The following is a 21069-nucleotide window of genomic DNA, read 5'->3' as shown; positions in this document are numbered from 1 at the left end:
CCTGTCACTGTGTTGTACCACATACAAATGCATGTAAATAAGCACCCGTTTTACATATTAAGACATTATTTCTTTACAGTTCTTTTGAAATCAGCTATAGGCCCAAGCCTAATCAGCTGAAAATGCCCAAACCCCTTTAAAACCAGACCAACTAAGACAAGAAAACCAGCTGGTTTAGGCACTGCTTTCCAGCACTGAAAGCGTATATAAACATTACATGAGTTTTAAAAAAGAAATCATAAATATGTATTACAGATCTGATTTGATTGTGAATTGGGAATGTAATAACTTTAATGAGCTTAATTTATAAGTAATTCCAATCACCTAAATAAGAAAAGAAGTAGGCCTGCCATTTTTGCCCAAAGCGACATGGTAATGGTTAACTGTTTAGTTAATGACTAAAATGTGCACTAAAAATTGACCCCTTAGATTTGCATATATCATAGCCATATTTTAATAAGCTATGTAACTCGTGGTGGTGTTTAAAATGCATTAATGACCCAATTCATAACCTAACTGCGTTTTATTTTATAGACATTTCCTCACTCTGGTCTTATGATTTGATCAGCGTATTTACGGTAATAATAGCTAAAGCTCGCCGTCATGTGGTCAAAACAATTACAGGAAAAGTTCGCGCATGCGCGTTTGTGCTTAACTTCCAGCCATTCGCTCGGCCACTATCAATCGATCAGAGAGCAGAAGATGGCGGCGCGTCGAGGCTGAGCACTGAGATCGATCACCGAAACACTCGATTGGATTGATCATCTGAAGTCGGGGAAAGCCAGAAACTCGTCCATTATATGAGGTAAAGAACGTCAAACGTGACCCAATCTTCCGATTGTTTTTAGGACTAATCTTCAGATAAGTCTCTAAATGAGCGCGCAGCTAAAATAAGCAAAGAAGAGGCAGGAATAGCCCGCCTCTGCCAGCGCCATCTTGATCCAGCAGGGCCAGGCAAACTGAATTAATCCCGGAGCTGAGAAAGAGAGAGGACTCATAATCAATCCGCAACATCGTCACGTACATTCTTGTTGGGGAATTGCGCAGTTGCTCGTCAAATCACTATACAAATTTACTCGCTAAAGCAAATCAGACATCATTGTGCTCGAGTCGTCTTGGGTTGATAATGATAGATTAAATTTGATTGCAGGACAAAATGTCCCGAAGGACTTCGAGACAAACGTTTCAGTGTCGCAGAGAAACACACACGGATTGTTACATAATGATGTTTGTTTATTTGAAGTAAATAATGAAGTCTGTTGGATGATTAATGTCTGACAATGTACATGCACGGAATCATAATGAGAATAATGTATGTGTATATATATATATACATATATTTATATAGACAACACATCAGTACAGTTTTGATCAGATGTACATAAAAGGACAAGAATACATCTTAAGTTTTAGTACTTAAAATTGGGAAATTACTTCGAAAAGTAAGTTGAACCATGGCTATAATAACTATAGATACTGAGGAGGAGACTTTCCCCGCATTATTCAGATAGGTGGCAGGGTTATTGTATTTAACTAAAACTATAAGTTAAATAAAACTATAAATTACTAAACTAAAACAATTTCGTTCCTTTAAATAAATTAAACATTAACTGACAAATATTAAAAAACCTTAAACTTATTTTCTCCATCTAGTTGCTAAGGTAACATTTTTCATTTTCATTTAATTTAACTTGATGCATTAAAATATTAAAACTAAACAAAAATTAATAGAAATATATATATATATATATATACACACACACATATGGCAAAAGCATACAATTGTATTAAATTGTATTAAAATAAAAAATGCAATATAAGAAGTTAAAACTAATTCTGGACAACAAAAATTATTTTATCTCAATGGTACTGAAATAACACTGATAAGTGGTCAACCAGTAATGGTTGTTCTTAAACTTTTACTTATGTTTAATGGTAAAATTCATAGGGGCAGGGATTGAAATTTTATGAATGGGTTTGGGACAGTGTTGACCAGATGAAGGCCCTGGTTCACCCCAATTTGTTTACATCCTTGCAAACTGGGACATTTTGTTTGTGAGCCTCAAATGGAAAAGCAACAATAGTCATTTTTCTTTTTCTTTTTTCCTTTATGATCAGCATACTGTTGCCTAAAGTGCTATAGTCCACTCCATCAGTTATGGACTTTCCTTGGCATAGCGGGAAAGTCCTTGGGCAGCTTAATGAACAACGTCAGTTGGGTCTTCTTTGTGACTGCACTTTTGTGGTGGATGGAGTAGACTTCAAGGCCCACAAGGCTGTGCTGGCAGCATGTAGTGCTTACTTCCGCACACTCTTTTTGGACCAGAAAGATGTTGTTCATCTTGATATCAGCAATGCTGCAGGTAGGCTTGCATTCTTACAGAGAACTTTGATTAAAGGGATAGTCCAACCTAAAAATATACATTCTGTCACCATTTACTAACTCTCATGTCATTCCAAATGCTTTTTTTTCTTCTATGGAACACCAAAGAAAATATTTTGAAGAACGCTGGGAACCAAAACGCTGAAACATTTCTTAAAATACCTTCTTTTATGCTTTGAAACAACAAATTACATTTTAATATTTCTATTTTTTTTTATTGTTTTCTGCCTTTGTCTTATAGGTTCAATCTTTTTTTTTTTCCAGGTCTTGAGCAGGTCCTTGAGTTTATGTACACTGCAAAGCTGACTATAAACCCTCAGAACATAGAGGACGTTCTTGCTGTAGCTACTTTCCTTCAGATGCAGGAAATTGTCAATGCTTGTTCAGCTTTTCAGTCCTTGACTGTCCCTGCAACATCTAAGCCTGGTTAGTGTTGAGTTTGTATTTTCATAAGCCATTAGTTAAAGACGGTACTGAAGTTATAAGTCTCTCACGCTACCATTTCTCATTTATGGTCATGTAAAGTAGTAGTTACCGAGCCGGTGGAGGAACAGCCGAGATCTCTGAGAAAACCAGAGGATTCGAGTTCCCAGGAGGAGCAGGAGAGTCATTCAGTGACTCAGGATGCAGTTTCTGAAGTGAAGGAAGCTCCTGTACAGTCAGAGACAACAGAAACCAAGGAGGCTGCAAGTGACACGACTGAGAAGCGAAGCACAAAGACTCTGAGAGCTGTCAGCAAAATCAGTGGGCCATCCAAAACAAGACAAAAAAAACCCAAGACTGAAACAGAGGAAGAAATTCCACAATACGAAGATGACCCTTCTGATGCTGACTACACTCCTAGTTAGTGTCCATTCTCTTCTCTTAATGCTTTTGCTCATGTTAACCATCTTTTAAAACTTGTGTGACACTTTACCGCTCCTACAGAAGTCTCTCAGAGGGTAGCAGCTAAACGATCATTTGTTAGCACAAGGAGAAGCAAGTCCAAATATGCCACTGTTCACATGGCCACAGAAGGTAATTTCCTTATATAACTATACATTGACCTCACATTTTTACGTTTAGGTTTTCATAACTGTTAACATTTTTGCTAAAAGTTGATGATGCCGAGGAAAGTATGTCAAAAGCTGAGAGCGTGGAGAACATGGTAGAAGAGGAGGATGTAGAGGATGAAGAAGAAGCAGAGGAGGAGGAGCAGGAAGAAGGAGAAGAGCAGATGGAGACAGAGGATGGAGAAACAACGGGTTCAGATGGGAAGATGTCTGCAGTTGTGGCCGAGCGGAGTGAGTCCAGAGCGTATGGCTCTGTCATACACAAATGTGAGGTGAGAGATTCTTCAGTTTTGTAATCCTTATTGTCTTTGTCCTATAGGCCTGTTTGTTATGCAGTATCAGTCAAAAGTGGACACAACTGCTCTTTCTTTATTATCAGTAATTTCCACATCTTAACATTTTAGAAAATAGATTTGACAAAATATGTGATATATTTTATAAAACTAAACCGATACATATAGTACAATTTGTAACATATATATTTGTTCTCATAAATCTATCACGGTTTCCACAAAAATATTAAACAGCACAACTGTTTTCAACATTGATATTAATAAGAAATGTTTCTTCACCAGATCAGCATATTATAATGCTTTCTGAAGGATCATGTGACACTGAAGACTGGAGTAGTGATGCTGAAAATTACATTTTAAAATATATTAAAACACAGCCTTGATAAGCATAAGAGACTTTTCAAAAACAGTAATAAAATTGACCCCAAACTTAATATTAATTTAAGAATGTTAAAAAAATAATATATAGGAAAATGATATACTTTCACTATGTCTTGTTTAATAGTCATCTTTTCTGTTGTATTTTCATAATGGTAATCTGATTCTTGCAGGACTGTGGGAAAAAGTTTACACACACAGGCAACTTTAAACGTCACATGCGCATTCACACTGGTGAGAAGCCATTTAGTTGCAGAGACTGTGATAAAGCCTTCTCAGACCCAGCTGCCTGCAAAGCACATGAGAAAACACACAGGTGAGCATTTTAGAGTCTAATGCTCTTCCTTTACAGCCTCATATGACTTGTCAACTATGAGACATGAAAACTTCACAATGTGCCGTTTTCCTCACACTTGTTCCTACATGTTTCTGTTTCTCCAGTCCTCTAAAGCCATACTGCTGCTCCACATGTGGAAAGAGTTACCGGCAAGTCAGTCTGCTAAACCTGCACAGAAAGCGACACACAGATGAGGCGCGATACAGCTGTGAGGACTGTGGGAAGCTCTTCACCACTTCTGGAAACCTGAAGCGGCATCAGTTGGTGCACAGTGGAGAAAAACCCTACCACTGTGACTACTGCGAGCGGACCTTTTCTGACCCCACCGCTAAGATGCGACACCTAGAGACGCACGACACAGACAAAGGTCACAAATGTCAACAATGTGACAAGAAATTCAACCAGGTGGGAGATCAGTTTAAACTGGTTTTAAATGTCAACTCTATTGTCTTTATAAATGTGATTATAAAAACCTTACACTGGTATAATAATGTCAAAAGTGTCTTAATGTTATTATACTATATCTAGATGTTAATTAATCAAATTAACCAAAGGTGACAGTAAAGATATTTATAATATTACAAAAGATTTTTTATTTCAAATACATGCTGTTATTTTTAACTTTCTATTCATCAATACAATCCTGAAAAATATATCACAGTTTCCACATAAATATTAAGCAGCACAACTGTTTTAAACATTGATAATAAGAAATGTTTCTTGGGCAGCAAATCAGCAGATTAGAATTATTTCTGAAGGATCATGTGACACCGAAGACTGGAGTCATAATGCTGAAAATACTGTTTAAAAACAGTAATATTGTGCAATATTATTACAATTTAAAATAACTGTTTTAATTATCTATATATAATTATCTTTAATTGTCTGCATCTATATTTCAAAATATAATATCAAATCATAATATGCAGACAAAATTGATAGATTATACCATATTATTGACATTACATTGTAGCCATAGCTACAAAAGTATAACACAAAACGTTTTTTATTGGGCATTACAAATACAAATAACTCAAATAGAATAATTAATATTATTGTTTTATTTATTGATTTATTTTTTAGTTGGGAAACCTGAAAGCACACCTGAAGATCCACATTACAGATGGACCACTTAAGTGTAAGGAGTGTGGGAAACAGTTCACCACCTCAGGTGAGATTTACACATTGAGACAAAGTGTGGCAATATATGTATGTGCGTGAAGGAATTTTAATGTGCCTTCATGGTCTGTTCGCAGGCAACCTAAAGAGACACCTGCGTGTGCACAGTGGTGAGAAGCCTTTCGTCTGTATGCACTGCCAGAGAGCATTTGCTGACCCTGGGGCCTTGCAGAGACACGTGCGCATCCACACAGGTTCTGAGCCGTTTCTCACATCCTCAACCATAGTTATGTGTACAAATGTATTTCAATGTGTCTGTCTCACTGTTTTAGGAGAAAAGCCCTGTCTGTGTTTGATTTGTGGAAAAGGCTTCACACAAGCCAGTTCGCTCATAGCTCATGCTCGCCAACACACTGGGGAGAAACCATATGTGTGTGACCGCTGTGGAAAAAGGTAATTAAGAAATTGCATGAATGATTTTGTTTAGATTCATGATGGCGCCATATCTTAAAAGTTTGTTTCATCTATCACACCTCGAAGGTTTGTCCAGTCCAGCCAGCTGGCCAATCACATCCGTCATCATGACAATATCCGACCACACATGTGCCACACCTGTAACAAAGCGTTTGTCAACGTGGGAGATCTCTCCAAACATATCATCATTCACACAGGTAAGATGCAACATTTTGAGCTTTTTCTTATGTATTTTTCTCTTGTGTGCTTCTAATCACTTCCTGTTTACAGGGGAGAAACCTTTTCTGTGTGACAAGTGTGGCCGAGGATTCAACCGTGTGGACAATCTGCGTTCCCATGTGAAGACAGTGCACCAGGGGAAGGCGGGCATGAAGAGACTGGTGGTGGCTGAGGAGGACGAGGAAGAGGAAGAGGAAGAGGAGAAGCTGCTGCCTGACTCCACACCAGACTCAGAGCTTAATAATGAGGTCAACATCGTCACGGTCACTACAGATGACATCGTGACTTTAGCCACTGAGGCTCTAGCTGCCAGTGCTGTAGCACAGCTCACAGGTGAGAGAATATGTAGAAAGGTTGTTCCTCAATACCAAGGGAATATGCTGAATCTAAAAGTGACCATAATGGCGGTTGGATGGTCTCCTGATATTATTTGTTGTCTTTGACCCCTGTAGTGGTACCAGTGGCAACCTCTGTATCTGCAGAGGAAACAGAGGCACTTAAAGCAGAGATCACCAAAGCAGTGGAGAAAGTACAAGAAGCAGGTGAGTAATATATAGTTTATATACTATATTATAATTTATTGATTTATTTGTATTGTAAGTTATGATAATATAATAATGCAAAATAATTATTTAATATTATTATAGATGATAATAATAATAATATAAATGATAATTTATGTTGCTTTATATATGTTGCTTTATTAACAAGTTATATGTAATACTACTAAATTTAATTATGTGTGTACCAATCAAAGGTTTGAAAGACGTCTCTTATGCTCACCAAGGCTGCATTTATTGGATTAAACGTACAGTAAAATTCTTGTGAAATGTAGTGCAATTCTTTAAAAATATATTATTACAAAATATTGAATTTTAAAATGTAATTGATTCCTGTGTGCCATTACTCCAGTCTTCAGTGTCACATGATCCCTCAGAAATCATTCTAATATGTGACCCTGGACCACAAAACCAGTCTTAAGTCGCTGGGGTATATTTGTAGCAATAGCCAAACATTTGACACATTGTATGTGTCAAAATTATAGATTTTTCTTTTATGCCAAAAATCATTAGTATATTAAGTAAAGATCATGTTCCATGAAGATATTTTGTAAATTTCCTACTGTAAATTTTTTATTAGTAATATGCATTGCTAAGAACTTCATTTGAACAACTTTAAAGGCGATTTTCTCAATATTTAGATTTTTTGCACCCTCAGATTCCAGATTTTCAAATAGTTGTATCTCGGCCAAATATTGCCCTATCCTAACAAACCATACATCAATGGAAAGCTTATTTATTCAGCTTTCAGATAATGTATAAATCTCAATTTCGAAAAATTGACCCTTATGACTGGTTTTGTGGTCCAGGGTCACATATGCTGATCTGGTGCTCAAGAAACATTTCTTATTATGATCATTGTTGAAAACCATAATGCTGCCTATTGTTTTTGTGTAAAACATTTTTTTTCAGGATTTTTTGATGAATAGAAATATAATGAAATCTTTGATGAATATAAATGTTACAAATTTTTTCAAATAAATGCTGTTCTTTTGAAATATTTTGTAGCATTATAAGTGACTTTATTGTCGTTTTTGATCCATTTAAAGCATCTTTGCTGAATAAGAGTATTAATAAAAAAAATCATCTGACCAGTAGTGTATATAAATTAATTATATAAATAAAAGCTGTTCTTTTGAAATGTTTTGTAGCATTATAAGTGACTTCACTGTCACGTTTGATCAATTTAATGCATCCTTGCTGAATAAAAGTATTAATTTCTTTCTTTCCCAAAAAAACTACTCCATCTGACCAAGTGTATATATAAATTAATTATATAAATTATACTAAATATAAGCAAGATTTTTATTTAATATATTATACCCCTTAAAGCTGAATCTGATTTTTGTTACGCATTAATTAAATTCTAATAATTTAATAAAAATAAATTTTACAACAATTAAAAAAAAAAAATCATACTGTATCATATTTAAAATGAAACATGCTGCTCTATTCCTTCAGATCCCAACACCCAGATCTTGTATGCATGTGACTCATGCGGTGAGAAGTTCCTGGACGCCAGCTCCCTCGCCCAGCATGTGCGCATTCACACTGCCCAGGCCCTGGTCATGTTTCAGGCAGACTCTGACTTTTACCAGCAGTACGCAGGAGATGGCACATGGCAAACCACCGAACAGGTCATCCAGGGAGGCGAGCTCTTGTTCCGGACACGGGAGGAGGACGGTGAGGAAGGAGAAGGAGCTCTAGCCCAGCCAGAATCTCAAACTGAGGGGGCAGAGGAGGAGACCAGTACACAGGCAGAGACTGAGGAAGGGTCTGGAAAAGTCGAGCCTGAAAGCCAAGGACAGTGAAGCCTTTCTGACCTGAATCGGTCCAAAGGATGGAGAGATCCACATGGAGTTTAGACTGTCACAAAGTGTAATATTTCTCACCAGAGTGATGGTTATTACTAATTAATATTCTATAATAAAACACACTCGTATTTTGAAAATACTAGATAGATGTCTTATCTCAAACCACAGCACAATGTGTGTACAGCATATTAAAACTACATTGTATAGAGTTAAATTTAGATAAAAAGATGACGAAAACATTTTAATTAAATATGAACAAAACAAACCTAATTTGTATGCGGTTTGTCAGATCTTTTAATACTAGTGTCTCCCTGTATATGCTGTGCTAGATCATGTAATCTCTGTTTACTGAAGCCAATTAAACATATGACTGTCCTACAGGTTTCAGTTTTCAACAAATCAGCTACTGTACCGAACTTTTGTTTACTGATTGATTTAGTGATTCTTTTGTTTGTAGAGTTCAATAATTTTCTATTTGAGCTTAATACTGCTTGACATAAACATAAAAAACATAAAACCGCTGATTTTAACTGTATTCTTATCATTTTCATAACACGCAGAAGCTGAAGAAACTCACAATAAATGCTGCTTTTAATTTTCCATAAATGTTGCAAGTGGCTCATGTTTAAAATGCACAGTTTCTGATTAGTATTTTAAATGCTCTGTGTTTTAGCAAATGGACTATCAAAACTCATTGCCCCTTTAAATGAGTGATGTGTGTTGCAAGCAAGTTTCTGTTTTTGAATATCACAGCTTTCATTGTCAGATACTCTCATTTAAACTAGCATTGCGAGTGTTCCAGGTCATTTTGGTCCAGTTCTGCTGTAGTTTATATGACATAAGCCATATTCAGTGCTTAATGCTCAAAATCACCTGAAGTTTGCAATTTAATCGTTTGTTAATAAACCACTGTCTTTTGGTTGGTTGATTTTTGAGTTCTTTTTGGTCACTGGAATAAATGTCTGTATATTTGCCAGGAAAGCAAGGCACTGAGACATTGATGACGGCTTTAAAAATCCAATCAGTTTCGAAGCAGCACTGGAAGCAGATAACAAAGCTTTCTGCTGAACACAGTTTGACATGGACAGCAGGTATCAGAGGAATGGGTGCTTTGTAGTTTGAATGTCTTATGTTCAGTAATGGAGTTCCAGTGGAAGTCATTTCACACTGCACTTTCATGTGGTGTTTCAAGTCTCTTGCTAATTTATGGCCAAATATCTGCTTCAAAACAAGTTTCAAATGTTTGTGAATCATCGGAGCTCATGGAGCTTTATAAATAACAACAAAGACAAAAAATTAGGTAAATGAACAGAAAACAGGTATGGATTTTGATAATCATTCATATTTAGCTTCTCATTCTTTTTCATATATCAAATAAAACCCATTTTTAGGAAACAAATATTATGATCAATACAATTATAAGATACAATTATACTTACTATACTTTTACAATTAAGTTTAATAGGTTTCATAACCAACAAATACATAATAAACTTCACATTCAGTTAAAATGTATTGGACTTCATTTATCATACACAGAGGCTTGCGCTCTGAAAAGCACATAGTTGTGTTGCACTGACCCCTGCTGGTCGATAAAAGTTGATAGAGAGATTCGTAAATCCGTCTGTATAGAGTATGGAGGACCAAACCTGCAGAATTTATAAATAGATAAATAAATAAATATATGTAATAAAAAAGGAAATAAATAAAGAAATAAATGACTTGATAAAACAAATATAATTAGTTTGTAATAAAATTTAATCCTGAATTAAATTTTTAAATGACTTTTTTCATCTCATTATAATATTCATGAGTCTATGAGGCAGCACGCAAAAAAAAAGGATATCGAGATTGAAGTCCCATTAAGAAGAGGAGAAATTAAATCAATTATAAAATCAAATATTCAAAAAGAGTGGCAGAAGAAGTGGGACATAGCTGATACAGGAAGGTTTTATTATAAAATTAATTCATCAGTTAAAGAAGTATACAATTTTGGAAGATGTAGGAAAGATGAGGTGATTTTAAATAGATTACCATTTGGGCACACAGGACTAAATGCATGACTATACAAAATAGGTAAACATATTACAGGTAAATGTGCTTTTTGTGGGGTAATAGAAACCGTTGAACATGTAATATTAAAATGTCGGAAATATAATATAGAGAGAATTAAAATGATAAAGAACTTAAATGGTAATAATAAAGAAAAAAAGAAGATAAATTTGATATTAGGAAAAGGATTAAGAGAAGGTAGTAATCAAAGAATAGGAATGGAATATATAGTAGAAACAGGATTAAATAAACGAATTTGATAGTTAAATAAATAAATAAATAAAGCAAAAGAATAGGGGAACACACAAGCTGGGTTTTTTGGCATGGGAGCTGAACACGCAGCAGCCAGAAATACAGCTTGGGTGAGCCCGAAATAAAATTAACAATAAAAAAAATAAAATAAAAAAAAAATGAATAGAGGCGGGACTATCATCCATGTATGATTAGAAACAGTTGGTGGCGGTATGTGCCTGTGGTGCGGAATACGCCAAAAAAAATCCAAAGAAGAAGAAGAGGCAGCACGCGATTGGCTGCTGGCTGGGTCAGAGGTCACGTCCGCGTTAGCGCTGACGTTGTCCAAAGGAGGAAAATGGCGATGGGTTGCTTGTCAATGAGGGACACCGCGACTCCTGCAACATTAACCTGCAAAAGACGGCGTGCTACAATGGTTCCCACGCTGTCTGGCGGATTCAGCAGAAGCGCTCTGCTTGTTTTATCTGTGGCATTAATGTTGCAGGTAGTTTTAGGAGACGGAAAGACTCTCGTTCTGCTGGACAATCCCAACATCAGAGACACTCATTCAATCTTCTTCCGCAGTTTAGCAGGTGAGCGACACCTTATCTGATATTTTCCTATTTAAACCCTTCGAAATATTACATTAGCACCTGAAAATACGTTTAGTATGTTCGCGTAAATGCTATATGAGTAGAAGATGCATTTTGAGTCTATGTGAATCTGGTTGAATAATTGCACCAACATACATGTAACGTTACAGACAATGAAAGGTATTGCACGTTTCTTTTTAAGTATTTAACCCACAACTACATTCTTGTTCTCAGATCGTGGGTTTGACCTTACCTTCAAAACTGCTGATGATCCTGGTCTCTCTTTGATCAAGTACGGCCAGTTCCTCTACGACCATCTCATCATTTTCTCTCCATCGGTGGAAGGTGAGTCCTGTTATAGTGAACCTAGATTTTATGTCATGCTGCCATTTTTATGTTTGAATATCCACGTTTGCATGTTTCCAATGGAACAGATTTTGGGGGCAGCATCAATGTAGAGACCATTACATCCTTCATTGACGGTGGAGGAAATGTTCTTGTTGCTGCCAGCTCTGATATTGGTGAGTGTTGTATTGGTTTTGCATAAGTGCACACGTATTGGTCTGTTGACATCAGTCATTTTTTTAACACTATGCCTTTGACTTTGACAGGTGACCCTCTGAGAGAGCTAGGCAGTGAATGTGGGATTGAATTTGATGAGGAGAAAACTGCTGTCATTGACCACCATAACTATGACGCTTCTGATCCTGGTGAGGTCAGTAATGGATGGAGGAAAAAATACAGCTTAGAGCAATTTTTGATATGAAAGATTAAATATTCAAAGTCACCATGAAATTAAAATTGATCCTGTATTTACTTACTTAATGTTGCAATGTAACGCAAGTATCAACAAATCCTTTTTTTCCAGATTGTTATGTGCAAGAGAAGTAGATTATTGTAAAAGAATGCATATCTGATTGCGAGCTTTTGGTAGATTGTACGAAAGGGGCAGGATTTAAGCGGATGAAATTATTACAGAATTCGACCATCTGTCTGTATTAAAAATCATGAGCTCAAATATACTTTTAAAAATGAAACATTTCCATGAATTAATTGTTTAGAAAGATGTCTTTGAAATCCTGAAATATAATAATTTGCATTCCCTCTAAAACGACTTTCCTTTTTGGCTGTTGTCACCTTGGCTCTTTGGCTTTGTTAACCAATAGTCACTTGTTTAGCCATTGTTTTAGGCTGTTGTTGAAGATCATGCACCCTTTTTAGACTAGATAATGCACTCATTTTTTTTGTCATGATTTACTCACCTTCTTGTTGTTCCAAACCTGTCTTGAGTTTGTTTTTTCTGTCGAACACAAAATATATTTTTAAGAATTTTGGTAACCATTGACTTCCATAGTATAGAAAAAAATATTATTGAATATATAAAAATATTATTTTGTTACCAACATTCTTCAAAATATCTTCATTGTGTTCAACAGAAGAAAGACTCATTTTTAGCTGAACTGTCCCTTTAATGTAAATAAGATTAAAGAAAGAATAGCAAATAACAGTAGATGAACTTGACCTCCTGAATTGCCATTTCATGTGTTTTACATTCTAAAACCTATGTTTTTAAAACATACTGTTTGTTCATCATAATTTCAATTAATCAAATCATTGTTTGAAGCTTGGTCATGCGTTTTTATTTTATTTTTTTTTTTTTACAGCACACCCTGATTGTTGCAGATCCAGAGAATCTTCTTAAAGCCCCAACTATAGTTGGCAAGCCCACTGATAAACCAGTCCTGTTCAAAGGTGTTGGGTAAGTGGTCTTGATACCCTGGTCTATGCTTATTCTGAAAATGTAACTGTTCAAGTTATGAGTTGCCTTTCTTTTTTTCAGCATGGTGGCTGATCCAGATAACTCTCTGGCGCTGGACATTCTGACAGGATCCTCCACCTCTTACTCCTACTTCCCTGATCGCCCCATCACGCAGGTAAATATTTCATAGCTTTCAATGTTCTTTTTTTTGTTAAATTCATTTGCATTCAACTCGATCTCTTTTTTGCTTTCCAGTATCCTCATGCAGTTGGAAAGAACACCCTCCTGATCGCCGGTCTGCAGGCAAGAAACAATGCACGTGTGGTTTTCAGCGGGTCACTGATTTACCGCTGATTACAGAACCGGCTTTCTGACAAGATGCGCGTTAAAATATCGCATGCGATTTATCGTGCAGCCCTAATTCATATTATTATATATTAAAAATACATTTTGGTATTAGGTTGAAATCACGTGTATTCTTTTGTGTTTGATTAACTGTGAAGTTCAGGCCGTTAACAAAACTAACTGCGACATGATGAAAGATATATTCTCTATTTGTTTAGAGGTTGTTTGATGCATGATGTGTATATTCTTAGGTATGAACAGACTGGTAACCAGGAGCTGGCTGAGGCCCTGTCCCGCTGGGTGTTTAAGGAGGCTGGTGTTCTTAGGGTTGGGGCTGTTACCCATCATCCAGTTGGAGAGAGCACTCCCCCTGCTGCCTACACCATCACTGACCTTGTGGTGAGGCATGGCATATATTATTTGTATAGGCATTATAGTTCATTTAACAGTTAACATGTGATTTGTGACCGAGAAGAAGGCAAATTCTGAAGTTTTTTTTGCCATTTAACATTCACTTTCAAAGAAGTGCTCCAAGAAACAAAGCAGTTTGGCTTACTGCTCCTGCTTGGATTGTCCTTACAGGAATACAGCATTGTGATTGAGATGTTGTCTGGTGGAAAGTGGGTGCCTTTTGATGGAGATGACATTCAGCTGGAGTTTGTCAGAATTGATCCATTTGTTAGGACCTACCTCAAGAAAAATGGTATGTTATTATTATAATCAGCATAAGTTCATGCATGCTGATTACTGTTCAAAAGTTTAGGGTCACAGATATTTTTTTTTTTTGAAAGAGATTAATTTAAATTTAATTTAAGGATATTGGGACACTGAAGAGTAATGGCTGCTGAAAACTCAGATTTTGATCACATAATGTTTTATGAATATATTAAAATATAAAAAGTTATTTTAAATTGTAATATTTCACAATGTTACTGTTTTGCTGTATTTTTGATCCTCGATCTCTTTTTTGCTTTCCAGTATCCTCATGCAGTTGGAAAGAACACCCTCCTGATCGCCGGTCTGCAGGCAAGAAACAATGCACGTGTGGTTTTCAGCGGGTCACTGCACTTCTTCAGTGATGCTTTCTTCAACTCCCCTGTGCAGAAGGCCACCCCTGGTTCAACGAGGTCTGTTATTTTACATTACTCAATTTAAGGATATTGGGACACTGAAGAGTAATGGCTGCTGAAAACTCAGATTTTGATCACATAATGTTTTATGAATATATTAAAATATAAAAAGTTATTTTAAATTGTAATATTTCACAATGTTACTGTTTTGCTGTATTTTTGATCAAATAAATGCAGCCTTAGTGAGTTTTTAAAAAGTAAAAAAAAAAAACTTTAGAATGGTAGTGTTTGTTAATGATGTATGACATTAAAAACGTGACTGCTGGTTGTTTAGGTGGAAAATACAGTGTACAGTTCAAGCTTCCAGATGTATATGGAGTTTTTCAGTTCAAAGTTGACTACAACAGACTTGGCTACACGCACCTGTACTCCTCAACCCAGGTGAAATTCAAAATTCATTGTAAAAATTGCTCTTGCTCCAACATTTCCTTGATATTTACTGATTTTTTTGTTATTCCACAGGTTTCTGTCCGCCCCTTGCAGCATACCCAATATGAGCGCTTCATCCCCTCTGCCTTTCCATATTATGCCAGTGCCTTCTCTATGATGGCAGGACTCTTTGTTTTCAGTGTCGTCTTTCTACATATGAGAGAAAAAGAGAAGTCTGATTAAAATGAGAATCAGTGGAGTACAAGAAAATGTAAAAAAAAGCTGATGGGCTTCGGACCTCTGGCAGTCATGATGAATAGAGATCTGAAATTTGTTGGTATGGGCTTGTTTTGGTGAGTTGGAGGGTGTGCCATTACAACTAAAAGCAACACTTGTAAATTTTTTGAAGGGGGGTTGTGTAGTCTAACAAAAGATATGTTTTTGTTTTCTGGTTTACCATTTGTTAATTTAAAGTGATTTGGGGCACACTTCAAGTTTTATTTGTACAAAAGGTAACTTGAATTGGTTTTATGATACAACATGCACTGATGCTTTGGCTCTTGCTATGAAATGTTTGTTTTGAAAATTACCATTTGTAAAAAGAGGAATGGATGCTCACAATGTGGTTAATACACCTGAAGATAGTAAAGTTTTAACATTCCAACACTAAATCTTTTGTCCTCTGTTTTTCAATTGCATCAGATTTCATGATGGGCTTAGCAGTTATGAATATAGTTTATACAGAACCTCATCTCTCAAATGTAAACTGCATGGGCAAGTTTATTATTTTTTTATTTGTGCATTTTCAGTTACTGAATACACGGGATAGAAATCGTATGAATGTGTGACAATAGAGCCAAAACCTTTCAATGTGTGCATATATAACACACACACACAGTAGTGCATTATTATTTTAAACATTACTTTGATATAAACTACAGTTCAAACGTTTTGGGTCAGTAACATGCGTGTGTGTGAAAAATTGACACTTAAGACTGGTTTTGTGTTCCAGGGTCACATATTATATATTTATTTATATATATTTAACTTTTATCTTACTGACCCCAAACTTTTGAACAGAAGTGTACATCATTTGCACCCTTTTTCCTACTGTATACAGTGTAAATTTAGTACCTCAAGTTCACCTTCACGTGTTATTTGCAAGAGCAATTTTCTTCAGTTTTTTATTATCCAAATTATTTTAAAAATCTTTGCATGCTTTATGACAGACAAGGACTGAAATAAAAAAAATCTAGATAATCCTGCCTTGGATAAAGGTCTAGGACAGACAGATTTCTTGGAGGCTAACTGTTAAATGTAGATTTAATTTCAAATAGTAATTTAATCTATATATTTTTATTGTATTTTTTTTTTATTTTTTTTTATCAACGCAATAAGTAACTTTCGTACTTAGACTGATTTTTTTTCGTTCGATTCGTTCAAAACAGACGTGAGAATACGCGCTCGACCAATGACGTAGAATTAAACCGACAACCAGTTGTAGTCCTTACGTAGCGACTTGCTAGCAACTTGTTTTTTTTTTTTTTAAAACAAACAGCTATTTCAAAAATAATGTTTGATGTATGACTGTGTGTAATTTACGTTGTAGAACAAAACTTGAAAGTCTCCTCGAGTAATGTTAACCACAGAGCTTATGGCAGAAACCCGTGGCGGGTTGGCCTACAAATTGACGTCATCACTGAACAGCTCGTGGCCTGTGAACACAAGCGCGAGTCGGGAGCGCGCGTCAGCTGACATCCGCGGAGAGAGCAGCCAGACATGGACCAACTCAAAGTCAAAGACAGGATCCTCGAAAACATCTCTCTCTCCGTCAAGAAGGTAAGAATCCTCTATACATGCAGCGAGGATAAATATAGACCTTCTCTAGTTCATAATTTGAAGGATAGTTTGAGGTTTTCGTGGTTTACGCTATCAAAATAGTTGGGCCCCCCCCCCCCCCTGCTGTGATAGTTTGAGGTTTTCCTGGTTTACGCTATCAAAATAGTTGGGCCTCCCCCCCCCCTGCTGTGTTTTGGTGAAGACAAACGCCTTGACATCTTAAGAAATAACATCCAGTGTTTCCTTATAAGTCAAGATTTAATAAATACCAGGTTAGACAGAGAGCTGTCAGTGCACTATATTGCGTTATTCTAGGCTATATTGTGCACCTATAGCGTAGTTAATACCTGTTATCTGTAAAATAATATAAAAAAGAAAAAGTCATTTTAGGCATGAGTCAAGTAAACAAGTAAACACCGTTTACTGCATCATGGACACGTCAAACAGTGACATGATGCACCCGTAAACAAGTCCTGTTATCAAATGAGATGCTATTAATAGGGCAAACAAAGCTTGCTACTTATTTTATGGGGCCATCCCAGGACATCCTGTCTTTGTATGCTCTTTTTGTTCTGCAGTAACTTACTGAATCTTTGCTGTTTGCAACGTCAGAATGTTTGTTCTTTCTTTGTCTGTCTTTTGCTGCTGTGTTATTCTGAATATTAGCAACTTGCACACACTGTAATCGTTTGACTTAATCATTCAGATTTTAGCCTGTCAGGTGCTTGGCATTAGTACGTTCTCATGGTTTTATGATGGACTTATACACCAAGAAGCTCTGCTTTCATCAGTGAATCACAGAACTGTGAATTCTGAAAATGCATTTCTCATCAGAGGTTGTTCATCTAGAATGAAAAGGATTGCTTGGAATGTCGTGGCTGTGTGCATGTCAGAAATTTACCAGACATTTTTCTTTCACATTCAAGTGATTGTTTTTTTTGAAAAACATTTTTTAACATTTAATCCGCAGTTGCAGAGTTACTTTGCTGCCTGTGAGGATGAGACGCCAGCCATCAGGAATCACGACCGGGTTCTTCAGCGGTTGTGTGAACACCTGGATCATGCTCTGCTTTATGGGTTAGACAAATTGCACCAGAGCCTTTCAAAACCAAAACTCTTTTTAAGTAGACATTTGTAGGCTCACCGAACTTCTCTTTTCTCTACATCTCGAAGGCTGCAGGACATCTCATCAGGTTATTGGGTACTCGTATTACACTTCACACGACGAGAGGCTGTCCAACAGATAGATGAGCTCCAGCACATAGCTACCAATCTTGGCCGAAGTAAGATCAAACCTTTACCACCTATGATGACTTGTTGATGTGCTTTATAATTGTTGAAAAGTACAGAACCATTCAAAAGTTTGGAGATGGTAAGATTTGTAATGTTACAAAAATGTATATTTCAAAAGTGCTGTTCTTTTGAACTTTCCATTTATCAAAGAATCCTGAAAAATTGTTTCACAGTTTCAGCAAAAATATTAAGCAGCACAACTGTTTTCAATATTGATAATAAGAATTGTTTATTGTACAGCAAATCAGCATATTAGAATGATTTCTGAAGGATCACGTGACACTGAAGACTGGAGTAATCATGCTGATGAAAATTCAGCCTTGTCATCACAGGAACAAAATAATAAAATTAAAATAGATTAATGAAATAAAAATCATTTATTTTAAATTGTAATTATTTCACAATGTGACTGTGTTTACTCTGGTCTAAATGGTGACCATAAGAGACTTCTTTCAAAACATTAAAACATCTTACTGACCCCAAACGTTTGAAATGTAAATATGAAGTATTTGCAGATATATTCAGATGTTGAATATTGTGGCACTGTGTGGACATTGTTTCATGTAGTTAACTATGACTGCTATGTTGTTGTTCCACAGGTCGTTCCTGGCTTTACTTGGCACTCAGTGAAAGTTCTTTAGAAAGCTACCTCCGACTTTTTCAAGAGAATCAAGGACTGCTCCAGAAATACTATTACAAGTGGGTGACTTTGAAATAATATTATTGTCCTTCTGTGGTTTCAGACCACAGATGAAAGCTTCCTTTCAGCAGTCATCTGATTTTGTGATGTGTGAACGCTGTTTCCTCCTTTACAGAAATGCACTGGTTTGCAGTCATGACCATCTCACTCTGTTTCTTACACTTGTCTCTGGCCTGGAGTTCATTCGCTTTGACCTCGAATTGGTATGACTCTTCATTGATTTCTCCTGTCTAGAATTAGACAGGCTTTTCCACTGTATGTCCTAGACCTGATGTGTCTCATACAGTTTAGTGCCAAACAACTGACTTCTCTTTACAAACTGTAGAAAGTATATCATTAAGGTGCTCTGACTGGTCAAAAAGTTTTGTTTTAGTCAATCTTGCCTTCAGTAGTTCATTTTAAATAGCCCTGCAATGTGACAAATTAATTAAAACATATTTACAAATAAGTATGAATATTCCATGTTGTCTCTCAATGTAAGGCATTAATTAATAACTATGTTTGTATAATAATTATAAAATAACTAGCAAAACTATTTAAAATAGTTTTAGATGGAGTATTGAATGCCACATACACTTACCAAACATATTTATATCAACTACTCACTTATAATATAAAAATTCTGCTTTTCCATTACTACATTTTGTACTGTTCTATATCTTCCATGACTGAAGATTTCAATATTTCCACTGCCTAGTGCCTAATACTTAATTTTTTAATTGGTGACAGGACGTGCCATATCTGGATGTTGCTCCTTACATGCCAGAATACTACAAACCCCAGAATCTGTTGGATTTTGAGGAGAGGTTGCCAAGCTCTGATAGCCTGTCTCTGCACTCTTTCACATCCCTTACCTCCACTAACCTTGAGTGGGACGACAGTGCTATTGCCCCATCCAGTGAAGGTGAGCTGCTTGGCTTCAATTCACCATTTTTTTTCTCTACCTCTCTCTGTCTGTTACTATTCCAACTTCTGTCTTATTTTCACACTTTTGGATATTATCTTTCACTTTTATTCTTTCTTTTACAAGTTGGCATATTTAAATATAATTGATTATTCTGTACCAAGATGACGGTAATCTTTGTTAAATATTGTTTATCTAAAAGATGAGGGAACTGAGTGTTCAGAAATCTCAGTGACCCTTCATGATCACACATTAATGCTTTCATTTCATTCAGTGACACATTTCACAGCTCATTATGTCCCAGTGTCTCTTTTCGTTCCTCATATGGCAAGTTTCACATTCACTTTATATCTCTTTCAGTTTCTGTTCTTCTTTCATTCACTTCATCATTCTTTCATGCCTATTGATGAATCTTATTTCTCCTTTTTTAGATTATGATTTTGGTGACATCTTCCCTGTGTTGCAGTCATTGCCAAGTGCAGACTGGGAAGGTGGGACATGGTTATTTCCCCCCTCCCCAATCTAACATTCGCTACCCCAACCAATCCATTGGTACAATTTAGCCTACTAACCAGCACTGCATGGTCATTTCACTCTGTGCATGTTTGTTTAATGCACAGAAGCTGTTATAGGCAGTGTGCTTTTGATGATTTCATAGATGGGTTACTGGTGACCATGGCCTGTATTAGACTAAACAGAACCAAACCCTCTGCTAATGCAGGGTTTGCATGGGATGACACTAAAACATACACAGTGCCTGATGCAGCTGGAACTTGCTGTTTGTTGTCAGATTGTGTTTCCTGTCATTGCACCTGTGGCAGTGTGTGGCAGCTGGTTTGCATGTTAGCTGCTTCCAAAGCTTTACATTCTGTGGCAAATATTCTTAAAGGGGTCATATGATGCGATTTAAATTTTTCCTTTTTCTTTGAAGTGTTACAAGCTCTTGGTGCATAAAGAAGATCTGTAAAGTTGCAAAGACTAAAGTCTCAAATCCAAAGAGATATTCTTTATAAAAGTTAAGAGTCAACCACGCCTACCTAAAACGGCTCGTTCTAACACGCCCCCACATATCTACGTCACGATGTGGGAAGATTTGCATAACGCCACCCAAATGTTCACACAAAGAAAGAAGGAGTAACTTTTATTCTCGCTGTAATATTGAAAAGTGAAAAGTGAAAAAGTGAAAAGTGACGTGACATGTGGCCAAGTATGGTGACCCATACTC

The 21069-nt window shown here is 36.3% G+C and overlaps 3 protein-coding genes across 4 annotated transcripts; all 3 read left to right on the top strand.

Moving 5' to 3' along the window:
* The first annotated feature begins 682 nt into the window (after nt 1-682).
* On the top strand, nt 683-9536 carry LOC107716122 (zinc finger and BTB domain-containing protein 17-like). Of its 2 annotated transcripts, none has more exons than XM_016522460.1 (15): nt 683-805; nt 2119-2363; nt 2648-2809; nt 2912-3226; nt 3311-3400; nt 3481-3707; nt 4280-4422; nt 4548-4848; nt 5527-5614; nt 5700-5816; nt 5895-6015; nt 6103-6233; nt 6307-6588; nt 6708-6797; nt 8277-9536. In XM_016522460.1, exons 2-15 carry the CDS (start codon nt 2159-2161, stop codon nt 8624-8626), a joined length of 2622 nt encoding a protein of 873 aa, XP_016377946.1. In that variant the 5' UTR covers nt 683-805; nt 2119-2158; the 3' UTR covers nt 8627-9536. The 2 variants fall into 2 exon arrangements, with proteins under 2 accessions (XP_016377946.1, XP_016377945.1); XM_016522459.1 differs by having other exon boundaries at nt 2909-3226.
* A 1670-nt stretch (nt 9537-11206) lies between these two features.
* On the top strand, nt 11207-15779 carry LOC107716121 (dolichyl-diphosphooligosaccharide--protein glycosyltransferase 48 kDa subunit). Its single transcript, XM_016522458.1, is given in 11 exon segments — nt 11207-11505; nt 11740-11850; nt 11940-12026; nt 12117-12220; nt 13170-13264; nt 13346-13439; nt 13520-13685; nt 13851-14008; nt 14192-14312; nt 15014-15120; nt 15202-15779. Coding segments are annotated over 11 exon segments (1428 nt in total). The 5' UTR covers nt 11207-11270; the 3' UTR covers nt 15352-15779.
* A 1047-nt stretch (nt 15780-16826) lies between these two features.
* On the top strand, nt 16827-20518 carry LOC107716084 (pleckstrin homology domain-containing family M member 2-like). The gene is made up of 7 exons (XM_016522405.1): nt 16827-16947; nt 17918-18024; nt 18121-18230; nt 18840-18939; nt 19056-19143; nt 19670-19844; nt 20276-20518. The coding sequence occupies exons 1-7, from the start codon at nt 16888-16890 to the stop codon at nt 20368-20370; spliced, it is 735 nt and encodes a 244-aa protein (XP_016377891.1). The 5' UTR covers nt 16827-16887; the 3' UTR covers nt 20371-20518.
* The last annotated feature ends 551 nt before the right edge of the window (nt 20519-21069 follow it).

Source organism: Sinocyclocheilus rhinocerous, unplaced genomic scaffold (genome assembly GCF_001515625.1).
Source record: "Sinocyclocheilus rhinocerous isolate Xijiao unplaced genomic scaffold, SAMN03320098_v1.1 scaffold148, whole genome shotgun sequence".
In the NCBI taxonomy this organism is placed as follows: Eukaryota; Metazoa; Chordata; class Actinopteri; order Cypriniformes; family Cyprinidae; genus Sinocyclocheilus; species Sinocyclocheilus rhinocerous.
This window is presented reverse-complemented; position numbering and strand designations above follow the sequence as displayed.

Coding starts and splice junctions, on each gene's coding strand:
- LOC107716122 (XM_016522459.1), top strand. CDS start 2,159: ATGGACTTTCCTTGGCATAGCGGGAAAGTCCTTGGGCAGCTTAATGAA. Junction 3,708..4,279: donor CTGTCATACACAAATGTGAG/GTGAGAGATTCT, acceptor TGATTCTTGCAG/GACTGTGGGAAAAAGTTTAC. Junction 5,615..5,699: donor GAAACAGTTCACCACCTCAG/GTGAGATTTACA, acceptor GTCTGTTCGCAG/GCAACCTAAAGAGACACCTG.
- LOC107716084 (XM_016522405.1), top strand. CDS start 16,888: ATGGACCAACTCAAAGTCAAAGACAGGATCCTCGAAAACATCTCTCTC. Junction 18,025..18,120: donor GATCATGCTCTGCTTTATGG/GTTAGACAAATT, acceptor TACATCTCGAAG/GCTGCAGGACATCTCATCAG. Junction 19,845..20,275: donor TATTGCCCCATCCAGTGAAG/GTGAGCTGCTTG, acceptor CTCCTTTTTTAG/ATTATGATTTTGGTGACATC.